The sequence below is a fragment of the Labrus bergylta genome, chromosome 13, assembly GCF_963930695.1.
Source record: "Labrus bergylta chromosome 13, fLabBer1.1, whole genome shotgun sequence".
Classification (NCBI taxonomy): Eukaryota; Metazoa; Chordata; class Actinopteri; order Labriformes; family Labridae; genus Labrus; species Labrus bergylta.
The window spans coordinates 6,168,956-6,188,460 of record NC_089207.1 but is presented as its reverse complement, the minus strand read 5'-3'; the positions used below and the strand labels follow the sequence as shown (position 1 = coordinate 6,188,460).

General features: G+C 39.9%; 2 protein-coding genes across 4 annotated transcripts in view; one reads left to right on the top strand and one right to left on the bottom strand.

Annotated features, from left to right (window-relative positions):
- The first annotated feature begins 545 nt into the window (after positions 1-545).
- On the top strand, positions 546-4,724 carry rpl8 (ribosomal protein L8). Its single transcript, XM_020633969.3, has 6 exons — positions 546-674; positions 1,259-1,402; positions 1,946-2,087; positions 3,541-3,759; positions 3,842-3,957; positions 4,531-4,724. Exons 2-6 carry the CDS (start codon positions 1,265-1,267, stop codon positions 4,687-4,689), a joined length of 774 nt encoding a protein of 257 aa, XP_020489625.1. The 5' UTR covers positions 546-674; positions 1,259-1,264; the 3' UTR covers positions 4,690-4,724.
- A 3,171-nt stretch (positions 4,725-7,895) lies between these two features.
- usp9 (ubiquitin specific peptidase 9) overlaps positions 7,896-19,505 on the bottom strand; it is a 37,595-nt gene continuing 25,985 nt past the window's right edge. For 2 of the 3 annotated variants that reach the window (XM_020633953.3, XM_065962131.1), the window contains 12 exons: positions 18,733-19,489; positions 16,698-16,821; positions 16,386-16,611; positions 16,084-16,213; positions 15,753-15,938; positions 14,969-15,189; positions 14,792-14,880; positions 14,534-14,690; positions 13,451-13,663; positions 12,852-12,881; positions 10,829-10,927; positions 7,896-10,135 (listed from right to left, as the gene is read on the bottom strand). In XM_020633953.3, the coding sequence (XP_020489609.2) occupies positions 9,788-10,135; positions 10,829-10,927; positions 12,852-12,881; positions 13,451-13,663; positions 14,534-14,690; positions 14,792-14,880; positions 14,969-15,189; positions 15,753-15,938; positions 16,084-16,213; positions 16,386-16,611; positions 16,698-16,821; positions 18,733-19,489 (2,580 nt within the window). In that variant the 3' untranslated portion in view covers positions 7,896-9,787. The remainder of the gene's footprint in view (positions 10,136-10,828; positions 10,928-12,851; positions 12,882-13,450; positions 13,664-14,533; positions 14,691-14,791; positions 14,881-14,968; positions 15,190-15,752; positions 15,939-16,083; positions 16,214-16,385; positions 16,612-16,697; positions 16,822-18,732; positions 19,490-19,505) is intronic. The other variant, XM_065962132.1, reaches the window with a different exon arrangement.

Genomic DNA, 19,505 nt, shown 5'->3' with positions numbered 1-19,505 from the left:
CAGCGTTTACAAAAACAACAACAACAAAAATATATTTGTGGTGATATGAGAGAGAAGTGTGCAAAAAGTGGCCAGAGCAATTGCTGTTCAGTGAATGAATGATAATAATAATAATAAATAGACAGTTGTGGTGACTGAAAGAATATATACAGTTATTATTTTACAGTGACTGATTAATTAAACAAATATAAATATAGAGATATAGTGCAAATAAGTGGAGTTATAGTGCAGTGACAGAGTATATACAGTTATTATTGTGCAGTGACTCCATGAGTGAATAAATAAATAGACAGTTAAAGTTAAAGTGCAGTGACTGAGTAAATAAATAGACAATTATAAAGCAGTGAATTAAGTTATTGCACAAGTAATATTGAACAGTTAGCAGCAGTACTTACTTTTCCTTTTTTTCCATTTAATGAATTATTTCCCTTTTTCTTATATACACCTGTAATTTTCCTTATTTATCCACCAATCACTTGATCAACACAAAAATGTGCTAAACTAACTTCACAAATGAGCGACGGCGACTATTGCACAAGAAACAGCACACGTCTTGAACGTTGAACGCGGTCATGTTCATCTGCCTACATTTCCCATCATGCCCCTCGGTGATTTCACCGGAAGAAAACCTCCGTTTTGCCCTTATGCTTCCTCTTTCCGTCAGCGGAGTTTAGGTACGGCAGCGACTATTTTATTCCCTTGCTTAAATCTGATCTAAATCATGACTTTTAAACAGTCATCCGCGTTAAACAAACATTTCTGAGCGTGTGTTAAAGCTTAAAGATTAAGACCTGTTGACTATTTCAGCTGCGGACTTGTTGTTTGTTGTGTTTTTAGTAGTTTTGTGGAGCTCGTTGGTGACACGGCGCTGTGATGGCTGAAAGGCCGGCAGCCGCTACTCGCAGAGCCGATACGTGTTTGTGTCGAGCTGCGAGAGAAAAGTAGAGATTAATATGTTTGCATGTTACTAAAAAGTAATAGTTAATACTTTAGAATTACTTTTTACTGTCTACTGCGTACAGTTACACTCACATACACGTTAGTTTCAGCAGGTAGCATGCTAAGCTAATGGGTGACATGTAATCAAGCACAGAAATAACAAGAGTCGCTTTTCTTTTCTTTCCGGTTTCCAAGCTGTCGTGTCAAATTGATGTTTTAAGAAATACTTTCACGACTGAGTGTTAATCTTGAGGCCTCAAAAGTTGGTCGTTCACATGTCAGGGTTGTAAATAACGGCGTGTTTGTTCTTGTGTCCCAGGACACGATGGGACGTGTGATCAGGGGACAGAGAAAAGGTGCGGGCTCCGTGTTCAAAGCCCACGTCAAGCACAGAAAAGGTGCCGCTAAACTCCGACACATTGACTTCGCTGAACGCCATGGTTACATCAAGGGGATCGTGAAGGTAAGAGCTCACCTGTCACTACGTCACTGTAGTCTGTCCATCAGTATTCATAACAGCTGTGGTTACTTTACTCCTGATGTTTCTTATCCATCATTGCATTAAGGTCACTTTATTTACCTTTACAGTTATATTGTTTATATTAGATCCATTATTCACCTTATTAACTTATCATTTAGTATTTTGTCTACTTGCACATAGCTCTGTTTTTATATATATATATACACACACACACACACACACACACACACATTTCTCGGTTATTACACATAGTTCTGTTTACATCTGTTAGTCCGATCACTGTCCACTTATATCTACTCTTTTATATTTTAAGTTGTATTTAAATTGACGCTTTATATTTAGGTTACTTGCACTGTTGTTAATTTACTGCTCTGTGTGCCTTTGAATTGCCCCCCGGTGACAATTAAAGTTCATTGTATTGAGTTGAGTTGTCTTTCTTGGTGGCAGGTTTGGAGCCGTGCTTGCTTGTAAAGTTGTGTGTGTGTCTGTTTTGACTTTTCTTCTTCTTCTTCTTCTTCCTCTCAGGATATTATCCACGACCCCGGCCGTGGTGCCCCCCTGGCTAAAGTGGCCTTCCGCGACCCTTACCGCTTCAAGAAGAGGACAGAGCTCTTCATCGCAGCTGAGGGCATCCACACTGGACAGTTCATCTACTGCGGCAAGAAGGGTAAGAGGACAAACGGTCCAAAGTTTCTCCAAATGTTCTGTCTCCACAGTAAGATGTCTCCTGATCAGCATTAGACTGGGTGAAAATCCTGACTCTATAACTCAACTTGCTGCGTTTGAATCATGCTTTATGGACTCAGAATGTGTTAGTGGGATGTTGGAAGTGCTTAATATCCAACATTTATTTTTTTATTTGTAAATTTTATTTCAAACAAACAATAAAGTCAAGAAAAACAAACATAAAATCTCAAATTTTGAATGAAAAGGAGCAGAGAGACGACTAAGCTTATAATATCTGCCCCTCTTTCACAAAGCATTAATTAAAACAAAACACTTAATTCAAAAACAATTAAAATGAAATTAATTTGGCTGCAGGCAAACACAGCCACAAAGTAAATCACAATAATCACGAAACAAAACCGTACATCTCACCGGCATATTTATTCAACAAACTGTTAATTTTTCTTTTAAATATCATGTTTGATTTTGATTCTTTAGTTTCTCTGAGATTATTCCTTTCACAGTAAAACAACGTTCTTTCAATTTGGTTCTGAATCTCGTTTTATTAAAGATCTGTTCCTTTTTAAAATATAACGGCTTTCCCTTTTTCTTTTTTCAAATCTGTTTTGGATGTTTTCTGATTAGCTTTAAACATAATTTTCAGAATACTGTAATAAACTAATTCATGAAATTTCAACAACTGGCCTTCTGGTTTTCAAAACAAAATGTTGTGGATTTTTCTAAATGATTCTATCAACGTAAATGCCAAGATGCTAATTTGCAACAAGCAAATACATTTGTGCCACCGTGTTATCTCACGAGTTTGTAAGTTTGTAGAATTAATTTTGATGCTTATGTGACAGGGTTTTTACTAATGCCCAACAGGGCTGAGATCTTCTGATGCATTGAGATTGAACCAAAAACGTTGTACATGTCCTCATTCTTTAGTCGAGCTTTTAAAAAAGTTGTTTCTCTTATATGGACAGACAAGTCAGATCAAGACTATTTTTGAATCTGCTGCGTGATGCTGTTATGTTGGGATCGCTTTAAGCAATCAGATGAAGCAAACACCTGTTCAGACTGTTGTAGAAAAACAGGTGATGACATAAACGAGGTGTCATTGGTTTATGGAGAAGGGGACTTATTATTCTTTTGTGTATTGAGTTTATTTTTAATAGTCTTTAAATCAAGCAGAGTTTTGGTTAATACATTTTTATCTTCTTGGATGCATCTTGATCATATTTTATAGAATCTTTCATTTTGTTTTGCCCCAACATTTGGTTTGTGTGTAAACTTTGGTCCTATAATAGAAGGCAACAAAGACGTAGTCTGGAAACATCAGAATCCTAACAGCAGGTTGTTCTGTATAATTCAGTGTTAGATTTTTTTTTTTTTTTGGGCCACATTGTTGGTGAATGTGTGAAGCCGCCCCTCACCGTGTTTTAATCTTACAGCTCAGCTGAACATCGGCAACGTCCTGCCCGTCGGCACCATGCCTGAGGGAACCATCATCTGCTGTGTGGAAGAGAAGCCCGGTGACAGGGGCAAGCTGGCCCGCGCTTCAGGAAACTACGCCACAGTCATCTCCCACAACCCTGAGACCAAGAAATCCAGAGTCAAGCTGCCCTCCGGCTCCAAGAAGGTCATCGCCTCAGCCAACAGAGCTGTCGTTGGTAAGGACTCTTACAGAGCTGTTTCCTCACTTCCTGTGTGAGTGCTCTCCGTCTGACCTGCTCTGTCCTGTCTGTGTTTCAGGTGTTGTTGCCGGCGGCGGTCGTATTGACAAGCCCATCCTGAAGGCAGGTCGTGCCTACCACAAATACAAGGCCAAGAGAAACTGCTGGCCACGTGTCCGTGGTGTGGCTATGAACGTAAGTGAACAAGAATGTACTGCAGCCGTGATATCTGATGCTGACAAAGGATCATTACCCGCAGATTAGATCCTTAAGGTCGAGATAGAAACTTGAATGCAAGGTGTGCACTTATTGATGCTACTGAGCCGGGCTGTGTGTCGGAAAATTAATATCTTTTGGTTTCCAGTTCTGGTGATGTGTTGGTGCTATGAAAAGCCTTACTCAGGATTCAATCTGTGAAACAGTTTCCACAATATGTAGTCCAAGGATCCTCTTACCTAAAAAAAACTCTTTAAGGTTCCTTGAAGGCACTTGAGGACCTTTTTCATCCATAGACTTTGTAAATAAGTAAACTTGCATATTAGAAAAATGGTTGTATTTACACATGGCTTTGATGCACGACTGCACAACTCGATTGATGTTGAAATAAAAGTGAAAACTTCGATAAATATTTTTTAAAGTGACAGTGAAGCAGCATGGGGGGTGAGTGAGGAGGAAAGTGGAGGCTGAGGTCTTCTATGCTGTGTGTGTGTGTGAAGGACTCGGACTGATTTTAACATGTATATATTTTTTTCCCTTCTCTCCTCGCAGCCCGTTGAGCATCCCTTCGGTGGTGGTAACCATCAGCATATTGGCAAACCCTCAACAATCAGGAGGGACGCACCCGCTGGTCGCAAGGTCGGTCTCATCGCTGCCCGTCGTACAGGCAGACTGCGCGGAACAAAGACCGTACAGGAGAAGGAGAACTAAACCTGACTTTGTTAATAAAACATGTTCCGAAAGAATCCTTTCTCTTGCCTTTTGTTTTTACGTTTTCTCTCTCACACACAAAGTGAGATGTTCCACAGATGTGAAGATTTCAAGAAGACGGTTGGAACATGTTGCTCTAACAAAAGCCCCCAGGTGTTAGCATTACATTGATGACTGCTGAATGAATCCACCTGGTTCACTTCTAGGTTTCTGTAACTGACTACCCTTTACATGCACCAAATGCTGATTTTAGTTTTTATTCAAAAGGATTATTCCTAACCCATTAATGACGTTAATATTCAAAGGTTAGGTTTACATGCTTTCATACAGTTGGCTCATTTTATTATTTTTTGTCGGAGATCTCACGATTGATCCCAAAGGAATCTCATCATAACAAATGTTTTCTCAGGACATGCAGCACGGCTCACCTGTCAAATCTTATCAACTGTTATAGTTTAGTTGGAGTTAAATTTATTTTCACATTAAATTAGTAAATGCAAAGACAGTATGATGAGGTAGGAAATTCTGAGCTTACTTGAGGCCTTCAACTAAATTATTTCAAAATATAAACAAAAATAATGTACAGAAATTATAAACTGATAAGAAATTGACATACAGTCACAATGATAAACCAAAATCAGAAAATGTGAATATACCACGCTTTATAAAAAACATTGGATAACATCAGAGTTAAGACCAACTTGTTTGGAGTGACACTCTATGGTTGGACCTATCAGAATGACTTGGTTTGAAAAAATCAGGTAAGGCAGGTATGTCCTGTATGTAATACTTCACATTTTCAGTAATAATGGTGGAAAGTTGTAGAATAGGTACGAGAACGCTGTGTTGTGGGTATTAGGAACGTTGAATAGGTGGCAATGTAGAAATGTAATGTAGCTGCTTCTGCTGTGATGAGTTTAGAAACACCAGTTCAAAGAGAAAACTTGCTGTTTGGAGTTTCTCAGTTTTACAGCACCGAAGATTTAATCAAGCTGTCGTGGGCTTAAAACAAGTGATGTTGACAAATGATCAGTTCATTAAGAAATCAAAATGTAGAAGATAAAACTGCTACAAAGATATCTAGATTGATTCTTTCCTGACTTACTGACATTTACATGTACAAAATAATCCGTTCTGCCCATTTATGGAAAAACTGATTGAATAGTTATTGTGAATTATTTTACTCTAAGACATAACCTCAAGTTTTTATCATCTTGACAACTAAATAAAACAAACTAGAATCTCACAATGTGCTACAGAGTTGAGTCCAAAACAATAAACCTCATCATGGTGTTTCTTACCTTGCTGGTAATTTACTTTTTGTACACTAGGGGGAGCTAGTGTGTCAGGACAGTCAGGAAGTAAAGGTTTGCTGGTTGTAATTCTCATATCAATATAATATTGCAATATGATCTTTATAACAGTCTGTAAGGTGTATGTTTTTAAAGTTTATTGAGCTTGAGACACCTCATATATCCATTTATTTGAACATATCAAAGGCGTTGACCCTTTGTTGGACGGTTGTGATGTTTGATGAGAAAAAAATGTTTTCATTTAAAGAGATGCAGAAAGTGTGTTTTAGAAACTCAGGTGAGAATTTTCTATTTTCCCCCCACAAAAACTAAAAAAATAATCACCTTGTGTATGTGAACCTGAGTTTGTGTGTTTTAAACTAAACTTTTTCTCCAGTTTAGAAACCATGAAACAAGGAGCGCAGACGGCCTAGTGGTTTAGTTGCGCCACATTTAGGAGGCTGTGGTCCTCTTAGTGGAGGGCCCACGTTCAGGTCTGGCCTGTGGCTCCTTTCCCACATGTCATTCCCCTCTCTCTCTCTCTGGTCTGCTACTCTAACCACTGTGTTATCAAATAAAGGCACAAGTAAAGTAAAATAAATCTAAAAAGAGGTGAACCAGCAGAAGTTACATTAAGTGTCCTTAACTTCCCGAGATTCGACTCAGTAACATCTTTGTGATCAAAAACTTTTTATCTTTTGTGGAGCAGTTCAAAGGTAGCAGTGTCTTTCACAGGCACATCTAAAGAAATGACAATATATGAGTCCCCTGTTCTGAGACTTTAAAGGGACACCTCTGCAGCAGCAGAAGAAAAAAAAAAAAATCACACAGCAAGTTGCCAGTTTATTAGGCCCTCCTAACGATGATCGACTGACAGTTTGGGATTAAAGCGGTTATGGGCAGGTATGTAACATTTTTTGATTTCTTAAGTACCTGGTGCATTTCATTTCAACATCAATCTAGTTGTGCAATCGTGCATCAAAGTGATGTGTACATACAGCCACTCTTTAATATCAGTTCACTGATGTGTAAAGTCTGTGGTGGAAAAAGTCCCCAATGCCTTCGAGGAACCTTAACGGTTTTTTTCCCATTGTCAAACCCCTTCTCCTCGACCACTTTCCTTCTGTTGCATATAACGTTATGCAACACCAAATTCTGAGCACAAATATAACACAGAATGAGTATAGTTTCCTCGCGGCCTTCAGTAAACAGAATATAATCCATTAAATGGGAGTAGGGCCCCTTCCAAGGCGATAAGTGACCTCTTTAAAGCGACACAATGTCCCCAGAGTTTGTTCACAATCCTCTTTGATGCAGAATCAACAAACCACACTCATCAGCACTTGCATAAAAACAATCCAGCATTTTTAAATCCTCATTTGATGCATAAACCAGCAAATCTTTTTCTTCAAGGTCACATATTATGCAAAATACATTTTACAATGTTTTTCTAACACAAATTTGTGTCACTAATCTGTCTGCAAACCCCACAATGATGACAAAAGTCCATCCTCTTCATCTTATGCAGACTCCACTGTTCAGAAAATGTGTGTTCAAACAGGCCGTTTGGAGATTTTTCCCTTCATGACATCACAAAGGGCAGTAACCCCTCCCCCAGGTGGATGACCCTCCCACAGTTAGGTGTTTGTTCTGCCCCGAGTCTGCCTTCTTACCGTAAACAATGGGACATGGTGCGAGAAAGCCTGCGCCACCCAAACCCTTTTCGGAGGGGGCGTGGTCAGACACAGCTCATTTTGGGAACTTGAGACATATTTTAATGTGTTGAAAAGGAGAATAATATGTGACCTTCAAGAAAACAGATACATTTCAGCAAACTGTTTTTGCCACTTTTTACAGATGAAAGTCTCAACAGAAGTTTATCGGTTTGGTCTACGAGTAAAAATGAGACACAGGCAAGATTCCATGTTCTTTATTTGCTAAGGGCGCAATGCTTTTTTTGTTATATTTCTGTGCACAAAAAACCTCACAAAGTGAAAGTCCACATCGCGACTGTAGCTCCAGAATTCAACGTCACACCATGGCCAAAACAAAAGTCGGCAAAAAACAGGGCGCAGAACTCTGTACAGTCAATATCTTCTTTAAAAATAACACAAGGACAAAAATGTTCCTCTTAAATCAAATTCTATTTTTTAGTGAAATACAACAAAATAAATTCTATAAAATAAGAGCAAAATATTTAAATATAATACGATGGGCAGAATATTTTCATTTGCAGGAGTATTTGGTATGTTTTAGACAAAAAGAAAAAAAAAGAAAAAAAAAGAAAAAAAAAAATCAAAAAAATACATGCATTCAAGTTACCAATTAAATACAGTATTTACTGATGTTTACCTTTTACTCCTACAGAATTACAAGTTAGCTCAAGTTGCAACGTGACTAACCAGCCGATATTCTTACGGTACAACCCCGCTGTGGATCCAGTTCTCCACGGAGCACGAGGCTGCCGCACGGGATCTTTATCCCGAACCGCAGCCAGGCGCCAAAACCCGGCCAGCTCCGTGACAGAAAGGAAGCCAATTGGGCAACAAGTCTGTCTACAACTAGGCTCTATTGAAGAGACAGAAGCAAACCACACAGTCTATTTTACACCAGAAAGCCCAGTGCAGCAATTCTGTTGCATATGTGTTTCATTTTTCAGATTTCCTAAAGATGAAAGCTAAGCCGTCTATCCCACCAAAAACTGACTGCCGAATGTAAAGTTGGAGGATTATAATGTGCAATTGAGAAGCCACTTATTCATACATTGGTTCAAAATATCGCCCTCATTGTAGACAGGGTAGATGAGTAGAAAAAGGAACAAAAAAAAAAAAAAACCTAAGGGTAACAACACCCCTCTGGAGATGTGGATTAAGAACAGCTTTTAGGTTGTTATGATCACAAGTCTTCCCTTGGGCTACACTATTCTGGTGAGAAGCCATGCTAAATGTTACAGCATATTAACTAGAGCTTCGAAAAGGATTGAATTTAATAACCAGAACAAAAAAAAAAAAAAAAGAACGAAAGAAAAGAAAGGCAATGAGTTTCAGAACAATGTTGCATCACTGCTTTTTCACATCAACCAAACACCGTAAAAGTCCACCCAACCATTCCACATCTCACACTAAAACCAACCACAGCTCGTGAGTTGATTTGGCATCGGTCGTAAGGTTGCCAAGGAGCTTAAGAATAATAATATAATTATGATAATAACAATGTGTCCTTCTACAGTTGAATGACCAGTAACTGTCCGATGGTAGAACAAACTTTACTGCTGAGCATGGGTGATAAAACAAAGAGGAGTTGTTGTCTTCTTAAAGTTTTTTTGGGTTGGGTTTTTTTTTCTCGTATTTATAATATCCATTTTTGTTTTTCATAATATCTGCAACATCTCCCAACAGCAAACCACGCAGAGTTATGCTACTGGGGGATCTGAACAGTCAAAAACATTAACATACTATGTACACCTTTTCGTCACGTAGACAAGCGCGTCAGCATCGTCGGCTCTGGGTAAATTCGTTTTTTATTTAGTAGAACTCTCGTCCACTCCCTCACCTCTGCAGCCGCCAGAAGGCCCCTGCCACGATGGTCAGGAAGCCCCAGGCCAGGGAAGAGCAACCCCCATGCAGGCTGCAGGAGAGAAGTGGGCCTGGAGATGAGGAGAGTGGAGGCCTGGCTCTGCCCTGCCCTGGGGCCAGAGAAAGAGAGAAAGAGGAGCCCGATGAGGAGCTCTGTTGACCGAAGGATGAGAGGAAGGAGAGTGGGACGATGGAGGCTCGAGGCACAGCAGAGGAGGGGAGAAGGGACTGTTACTCCTTGGGTGGGGCAGGCGCTGGGGTAGAGGTTGTGGGGGCGGGGGTGGGGGCTGGGGCTGGAGCTGGGGCTGGGGCTGGGGCTGGAGCTGGAGCTGGAGCTAGAGCTGGGGCTGTGACTGGGGCAGGGGCAGGGGCAGGTGCAGGTGCAGGGGCAGGGGCAACCTCCTCGGTGCTCTCCCAGTTCTCTTGTGCTCGCGGGCCTGGGCTAGGAGTGGGACCAGGGGCTGGGGCCGGGGTCTGTGTTGGACCTGGAGTTGGGGCAGAGGCAGGACCAGGACGCTGGGGGTTGTTCATGTGCTGAGCAGCAGGCCCGGTGTACGGCTGCCCGTGGGGGTGGTTGTTCTGTAAAGGAGAAGAAAGTGGACAGAAATGAGCAGATTTGAACAATTTAACTCTAAAAATGAAGATAAACCTTTTTACTGGATCTCATTAAATGAATCACAACACAGGAATGTAGAAGTTTTAAAGTTACATAGTTAAGAAAAAAACTCTGTCACGCTGTCATTTATTAGAACAGTTTTATAACCCTAAGCAAGTTAGTAAAAACCGTCGGTTGCCATAGCTTATTAAAGGGGCTTCTGTTTCAGTGATTTGATAACACTAAACCCTAAAACACAGATTACTGGATATATTCATTAATTCCGCCTCAGAACATTCAAATTAAAAATAAATTTATAGGAGAATAGGAAAAAAGTTGCTGGCAGTATTCGATTAGAACAAACTGACATTAATCTTATTCCTCGTGTTTTGTGCGCGCAAAGGCACAAAATATCACAAAGGATGCTGAGGTAAAAAATATATCGTTGCCATAGCAACAAAAACAGAAGAAGCAGAAATATAAACTCTCAAGTCCATTACAAACTTAAGGCATTATTCATGGAGGAGATTCATCTCCATCCATCATGTTCTCTTCTTCGAGCGATCATTAAAGGTAAGAATGAAATCAGAAATGTAACTTCCAGCAGAATAAGATGTGTCCTGACACACCTCGAACTGTCCGGAGGACGTGAGGTGAACAGCACCCTGATACACTACCTGCTGAAACTGTGTGGTTCCAGGAGAGTGAGGGTACAGAGACGTGTCCTCAGGTGGGGACGAGTCTTGATCATCAGGTGCTTCCTGTTCATCGGGCTCCTAGCAGACATGAGATAAATGTTATGACGATTAATTTCAACCTTCAAAGCTGAAAAATATGTATTAATATATCTAGAGCAGAAATGTCTTTCTAACATAACAGTGTGTAAAATGTTCTGCACTTCAGTGTAAATGTATGAGTGGGTTGTTTTGGGAAAGTCCAACTGTGCTGTGTTATCAAGTAAATGAGGCTTAAATCTGGTTTGAGTTAGTGAGTGGGTGGACTCTAAATATGAGAGCTTCCTCTCAGGGATTCCTTCCAAAGTTCATTTCCTAAAGAATAAGGCTGTTTTTGTTTTTTTTCTTTATTCTCATTGATAACAGTGAGGAAAATATCAAAAAACTCCAGCCTCATCATTAAACACTACACATTATCCATGGGACCATGTCAGTATTTCTGTTGTGTATGTGTGCCAAAGAGCATCAAAAACAACATGTAAAGGCATATGTTGGAAAACAAATGAACCTGTCGGTGCCGATTAACACTGGTTTGTTTTGTGCTAATAAACATCATCCTTTTATTTTTACTCCATGTTTTTCTAAACCTGAAGCTCATCATTTCTCAATAGATTTGCAAATAAAAACGGGTTTAATTTGACTCCCTTTAAAGATTTTCAATAATTTGAATTGATGTGAACATAAATTGATGTTGTAGGCTTTTTAAGGAACTGATGTTTTGCAGGCTCATGTTTAAAGGTGAATATCAATATAAAAGACATTAAATATATATCGTATTGAAGCTATGATAGAGCTGAACACAGCAGGTTAACATACATCTAACAATAATAAACATAAGAAGATATACAGCTGACATAAAGCTGATTTATTTACCATGTATAGAACATTTGTGTTTACTGTATCTTTAAGTTCTTGTTTCAAACACCTGAATAACTTTTGTTTGACAGAAATACAAATTAAAGAAGTATATTAGATCATCATCATGAGATAGTGTTGCGTTCTATCTTATGTCATGTGAATGACTTTTTATGACTCTCTTATTTTGACATGTCAACACATTATTATATTTTCCTCTCATGATAAGTACCTCCTTTTTCTTTACCAGGTCATTTATAATACTGCTTCTCTATTATTTCATATCTATGATTTATCTCAATTCTGGTATTCTAGCTCATAATTAAGATTATTTCATAGTTTGAACATTCTTTTCATAATTAAGATTTTTATTTAGGATATCATAATGATGACATAAATCAGTTTTGAAGTTTCTCATAATTGTGATTTTATTTCAAATGATCATTTTGACTTCTCTATTGTAACATTTCATAATAGCGGCTTTGATCTTATAATTTTGACATTTTATCTCACTGAGGATACTACAAGCTCTCACTATTTTGTCATAATTTCTTTGCCCAATCATGATTTAGATTTTTTATCCAATAATGAAGATTTTTCTTACAATGTTGAAATGCTATGTCATTAATTGACTAATAATAATAATAACAATAATAATACAATTATGTGGCTTCAGAATCATATCTATGATTTATTATAGATTAATTTAAACGCTTCTATCCTAATTGTGTCATGGAATAGATATGATATGACCATGGAGTTTTTTTAAAATATATTACTAAGGCTTAGTTTCCTTGTTTATATTTATTTTATTTAGGGATAGAAATGGGCTTCCAAAGAAAACAGAAAATTAGCGAAACAAAAAATCAAAACAAAAAAAAAAAAGAAATGAAACAAGAAAAGTTGAGGAATTGAACGTGTTCCTAGCTTCTGCCACTGATGACTATCCAAGCTACAGGAAACTTAAAACAGTTGTTGTAGGTTTGGAAAGGTGTTTTCATTGTGTTGCGAGGCACATTCGTTGGCCTTATTTTTGTTTTCCCCTGCTGATGTGATGATTAAAATTTTGTTTCATTTTCTTCCTTTATGTTGTGGTGCCTGGAATACTGACCTTCCCTGGGCTTCCCTGAGTACACTTGAGCTGTGTATGGAATATTACAGGAGAAGTGTGTCATTGGACTGGATTTTTCAACATAAAAATACAAGTTACTGAAATATGAGATATTTGTATGCATTGTGAACTGCAGCCATGAATCAATACAAAAACAGATTTAGCAAAGTAAACAAGTCACAGCTGTAGCTTAGGGAGGACATCTACATTTCATGGCCTGATGGAAATTAAGGGAACCAATTCATTCATGACTTTTTCAAGAAATTTGACTTTGAAATAAACTCTAGAAAAAAGATACAGCTACAAAACCGAATCATATTTCTAATGAATAAAAGAAAATACTAAAGTGGTTATCAAAAAATGTCACCCAGTTAAAAGGTGCTAGTGTTCTGCCGTTCAGTGGCTCCAAATCAGAACAATTTAACAAAGCCAAAATGGTACCTGTACACATATAGACTATAACAGTGTCCTGTAGCTTTAGATACTAATACAGTTTGGCTCACTGAGTACAATCCCTAACGCTGGAAAATACGTTTCATGTGATAACAGCCAAATGTGTGTCAGTGTGTGTGAGAAAGGTAATATGTCATCGTCATTACCTCCTCGGGACAAAGCTCGCAGGCTTTGGCCAGTGTCATACGTGCACTGTGTGAACGCTCCAGGAAATAGCCGTTGGAGGTCTCGTTGCTCTGAACGGGAGGGGACCAGTTGTTGTAGGTGTACTGGGGGTTTCCTGTGTATGGCCTCCTCTCCAGCTCGTCCCCTAACCACTCCACTGCCCACGTCCACTTTCGTTTCAGGTCGCCATTACTCTGCAAGCACAAGAAGAGAACATGCTGATTAGCATACATTACAGTCCTAAAAGTTGGCATGTTAACAATTTTGCACTTCTGGTCCTGTTATTGCTGACAATGTTATTTGTTGACAGTGTTTCTAGTTAGATGTCTGAAAGAAGCTCTGTTTCATATAAGCCTAGAGTAATTTTATAATGTGGTTCTTCAATAAAAAATCCTTAATATCCAACTGTTACTGGTTTAAAAAGGAGACTGAACAGGCGACTGTCAAGACTGTCAACATCTTGTCTGGAACACTGAAGTTCATTAGATGTGGACGAGTCAAATGATCAATGTGGGTGGTTTTGAAGTCATGCAACTTTGGCTTAAGTTATTTTTTCTAGCCTTGTGTAAACTCTGATGTTGTGCAATCCCATTTGCGCCTGTGAATTGTATAAAATAGGTGTTTGTTTTCAGAAGTTGTCATAATGTACAAAACGTGCAAGTCTAAACATTTGTGTGCTACAGAGCTTGTTTATTCTGCAGAAAACAAGCAAAACAAAACAAATCCTGTTGGCTTTATTAAAGCAGGGAAACAGGGTATTTTTAAACTTCCATGTTGTTGAAGAAAGAAATATTATCCCAAATCTATGGGCCGAGTTTCAGTTTCCCAAAGAGCACTGGTTCACATTAGATCAACAAAACTTGAGTGTGTTTTAGTTTTGCAGAAGATTACGGCAGTTTACCATAAAAATATCTGACACCAAGTGAACTACATCTTTATTCCTCATTTTAAGGGTTGCAACATTTTTCATCAGAAATGATCACTAGCATATTCTAATTCTCAGAAACAGATTTCTTTGCGCCATGTTGCACATTTTAAGATAAATCAGTCACTGAAAAATGTACCTGGAGGATCTGGTAAGCCACAGAGCAGTTGCTAAAGAGGGCCACCATGCACTTAATGCACTGGTAGGCTCGTTTCTGATAGTGGTTCTTTGAGCGCTGGATGGTGTCAAAAAGACCATCTCTGTCATCAGGAATGCCCTTCAGCACATTGTGGATTCTACACACAAAAAACAGAAGAAGCAGAAATATAAACTCTCCTCGCGTCCATTACAAACTGATGCTGCACAAATAATTGACACACTGAGCAAAGAGTCTGACCTGTGCGTCTGCCAGGAGTCCTCTATGAGCAGAATCTGTAGCAGCAAATCCAGGTAAGGCCTCAGCTCATAGGTGTAGGAGTATGCCACCTGCAGACACACAGCACAGGATATTTGAACACAGGCTCTAGTGAATACAAGCACATGTTTTTTTTCTGCTGAACAATGAGACTTTTACCTGCCAGAGCAGCTCACTGAGCACAGTGGAGGAGAACTGAGGGTTCTCCCAGCAGCTGAAGCGGAGCAGCTTTACTGTCTCCTCAGAGTTGCTGCAGTCCTCGATGATCTTCTTCACGTAGCTGGTCCTCACAAACAGGATCTCTGCCACCAGCTGCTGCACAGGCATCACCGGGGCGGTCAGGTTGGGGTCGCCGTACGGGTTAGGAAGAGGAGGATTACCTGGAGAGAGTAGAGAGGATAAGGGTAACTTGGACCTGAAATACATGTAGTTATTAGAGGGAGATATTTTTTTATTCTTTCATCATCTCTAAAAGCCCTCAGCTCCAAGCTCCGCCTACACAAGGCTGATGCTCAGAGTGGCTGGTTTGTCAGTCACTTGATCCTGAGCAAGGATGGAAATCCTCATTGGGCTTAAAACTCTCCCCACCTGAAACCTTCCCAGGCCTGAATGACATTTTGCCTGGACAATATAGTCTCTGTTACATATACATTTTTGAAAGGCCTGTTTTGGAACAATAATATTCTCCGATATGTCCTGATATTAAACTTTTTGTTGTCGCAAAACTTGTTAGGTGAGTGGTTTAGTTCATGTCACGATTTATTCCAGCAGAGGTTGCTCAGACTTGATTTTCAACAGATAGTGAATTAGTAATTAGTGAACACTGTAATTGAGTTTTCCCCCCATATAATATTGTATCAATATAGGTCATGCTCAATGTCTTTAAGTGACAAATATCAGCTGAGCTTGTCCCACTGTATGTAGCTTTAGAAAAGGACCTCACCATTGATGGAGGACTGCATGCGTGATGAGACGTCACAGCAACGGACCAGTTGGGAAACCACAGTGTAGAGCTTGCCCAGCTCAGCGTACTGGTACTTTATGGGAGGGCCGGGACCCTCGTCCAGAGCAACCAACATGAAGGTGGCTGGGACATTCAGCTTCAACAACTGAGTCTTTTCTGCAAGACCTGCGTGTAAGCACCAGAGAGACGTACAAGGAGAAAGACAGCAGTGATTTTAGCCATTATTCTTTTAACTCTAGAAAAAAAAAAAAAAAAAAACTGTGAGAAACAGATGTTCACGACATGAGGCTGATTGCTGTATGCTCCTTACCCAGGTTGGCATACATAACAAAGAGGTTGAAGTACTGCTGCAGGTGACGGCCATGTTCAGAAACCTCTCTTCTGAGCAGGTTGAGTACAGCTCTCAACAGGTGGTCGCTTAGACTGAGGTTATCACAGCCCTGATACACAAATTCAGAAAACAACACACACCAAGCAGGGTTACATCAGTTGAAAAGACACAGTCTGGAAAGCTCTCAGTAATTACCTGTGGCACATATTGGTTAAATAATGTTTCACAAAATCTTAATAGAAGCCCGTTTTAACAGTGTTTAGTCAGAGTCTGGCACCAACCTGAGCAGAGGGTCCAGGTGAGGCGGTGGGGGAGGGGCAGGGGCCGTCTTGTAGGGAGAAGTGAGCGATGAAGACAATGAGCTTGGCAAACGCACCACGGACCTCAGCGCTCGGGCACTCAAGTAGGTACTCCGAGAAGCGGTTGGGGTAAGCGAATAGAACGTTATGTGCAAACCAATAGCGTACATTCTTACTGTGTCTCAGCAGGATGCAGAGGGCGTCATACCTAGAGGGAAGGACAAGGTGAATATCAGGAGATTATATGGATAAAACCAGAGAAGATCCCCATAAACAGAGGCAGATCGAGCTTACCAGTCACTGGCAGGACCCCGTACTACTTTCTTGGTGTGAAAACCTGTGCTAAAGAGGAACTTCGCAGCCAGCTGAGCGCTTATCATAGCAATCTCCTCTGCCTCTGGCAGAAGATGGTCTTGTCCTGTTGACAAACGAGCAACAATATATAAAACAGTGACAATATTTAAGCTTATTTTCTTACTTTTTCCCACCACTATAACATCAGCTGTCTATGAAGCTGCACCCAGAGGTCGAAAGATGTACCTATCGTTGGATGAAATGAAATAAATCCTATAATAAATAATCCTGATACTTTTTACAATCACAAAAAGGCCCAGAGAAACACGGTGCAAAGCGTAGGTTTTGATCCTCCACATGAACATACATGAAGTCTGCAACATGACGATGATGTCGAGCTGACTCTCAGCTTTAAGACTGCAATTCTGACCTAATTTTAAGGTTGAAATTAACAATAACTTTATTATCAATTAATTTAGCTGGAAAACAGAGTCAACATAAATAATGTTTGACTGTTTTTCAGGTGTTAAACACAGTTTACTTTCTGTATGATTCATATTATCAATAGTAGGGCTCGACCGATATGACTGATTTTTGTGGCCGATACAGATATCGATATTGAGGAGAGAGAAAATTCCAATACCGATATATCGTTTGATATCTTTCTTAGTTCGATGTGTAGAGCTACAGTACATAGATACACACTTATTACTTTGATTCAAGAGAACTGCTAGTGTAAAATAATAAAACTCAGATGAAATACTATTTGACTGGTGAATTAATCTAGTAAAATTGGCGCATATCGGCTCTGATCAATAGTAACATGACAGAAAATCATGTCTGCAGCATAGACAAAGACAATGTAAAACTCAGGGACGATTAAGTATTTTTAAAGTGGTCGGCTCAGAATGTAGCACAGCTGAAAACAAGCAACAGATGAAGTCTAGTGGGTGGACGGTCAACAAATCTAGCAAAAATAAAAAGAAGGCTACATATTTTTCAATCACTTTGCTTCTGCCGAAAGAAGGATTTAGGTAAACTCACAAACTCCAATACGCCCTCCACACTATATATTCTTCAAATCTGAATCATTCTATTCCAATCAAGTGCTGATGAGGAGGATGCAGCCTCCAAACATTTATTTTCCTGTGGATCATTACAGGGCTCTGGCTCCATTAAAAATGCATTACAGAGGCAGTGCATTTCTCGGCAGTCCATGTTAAACGCTACTGACCACCATTTCTTTCAACAGAGATGCTGTGTGTTAGCATCACCATGAAAGTTATTGGCAAGACAAGCAAGGCAGAGATTTCGTGATAAAGTTATGACGGCAGCTGCTATATCTTTGAGAGAGGCTTTGCAATCTACAGAACAGACATAGTCATGACTTTGTCACAGCTCAAAATATCAAAGAAGCCCCGCAGATACACTGGATATGGAGAATCATAACTGAAGGAATGACGTCAAACTGTGCAGATTAAACTAAATCACATGCTTCATTTGTGTTACTCTGCAACAACTGTGTAAATGTGAGGAGTGAGCTATACTATCTGATTAAAAATGTATGCTTATATAGCCAAGATAAAAAAATAACACTTCATATTCTTGGTCTGTCTGATAACGTATTATTCACTGAGTAAAAATTTATCAATCACATTCGAGTTGGCTTTGGACAAGAGTCCATGTAGGGAGCGAATGATGGACACCCACCAGCAAAAAACCCCAACAATTTTTGGATGAAAACTCCCCTCTTTTCAAGATGTAAGATGTTTTTTTTTTTACATTTTCTTGGTTAAGGTCTCATTATTAATTGTACGGGTTTAATTTAGATCTATGTAGGTGTTTCTTTAAATCTTCGTTCAGGTTAGACCTGATACAGGAGGGGGACAACGTGTTAATATCCCACAAATGTTTAAGATTGATTTATTTAGGTTTTGTACCTTTTTCAATGATATGAACATGTAAATACCCACAGGTTATGTTTTACATCCAACAGGTTATTTATCAGCATAATTTCATCGTAAATGTTGCCTACCTGGAGGAGGGTTTAAATAGACACTGTTACAGGTCAGAAGTTTCTTAATGAACTGGAAATATTCCAGGCTGTATTGCATTCTGTTGTGCATGAATTGGACGTTCTGCTTGCGGACGCTGCACTCGATGACACCAGGCATCTTGACCTGATGTGGCTTGGTGGAGGAGATGGTCAGCTCCGAGATGTATTTGACAAGCTCGCTGTCCTTGTCCAGTGAGTCCATACGCTCATAGAAAAGGATGTAGGCGTTCCACCAACGCTTCTGCCTCCTGTACGACATCCTTTTCATCATGTGATCGAACACCTCGCCCATGTATTCCCCTCCAAAGCACTGGTTCTTCATCTCCTCCTCATCGTCCATCTTGCATTCCGTCACATCTCCGTCGTCGAATTTATACCAGCGGTTCTTCTCGCCGTCACCCCCGTTCCTCTGGATTATGTAGGAATAGTAATGTCCGCCACTGGCCTGGCCTGAGTGGACCAGCACTCCCACCAGACGATATTTAGAGCTTCCCGGAGGTGTTGGCTCAGACGGCTCGTTCTGTTGGATCACCTGGTTTTCTGGGTTCACGTCATCGCCCTCCAGCTTGGCCACACCAGCTACAGTGTATGGCTCCATGTCGAGCTCCCTAGGGAACTCGAAGTAGTCGTTGAACTTGATGGCACACTCCCTCTCCCAGTCGTAGTCAAAGCGCTTCAGTTGGATGGCTAGGACAGGAGGGAGCTTCTTTATCAGCAGGCGCTTCACTGTGTCCACCTGACAAGGAGACGAA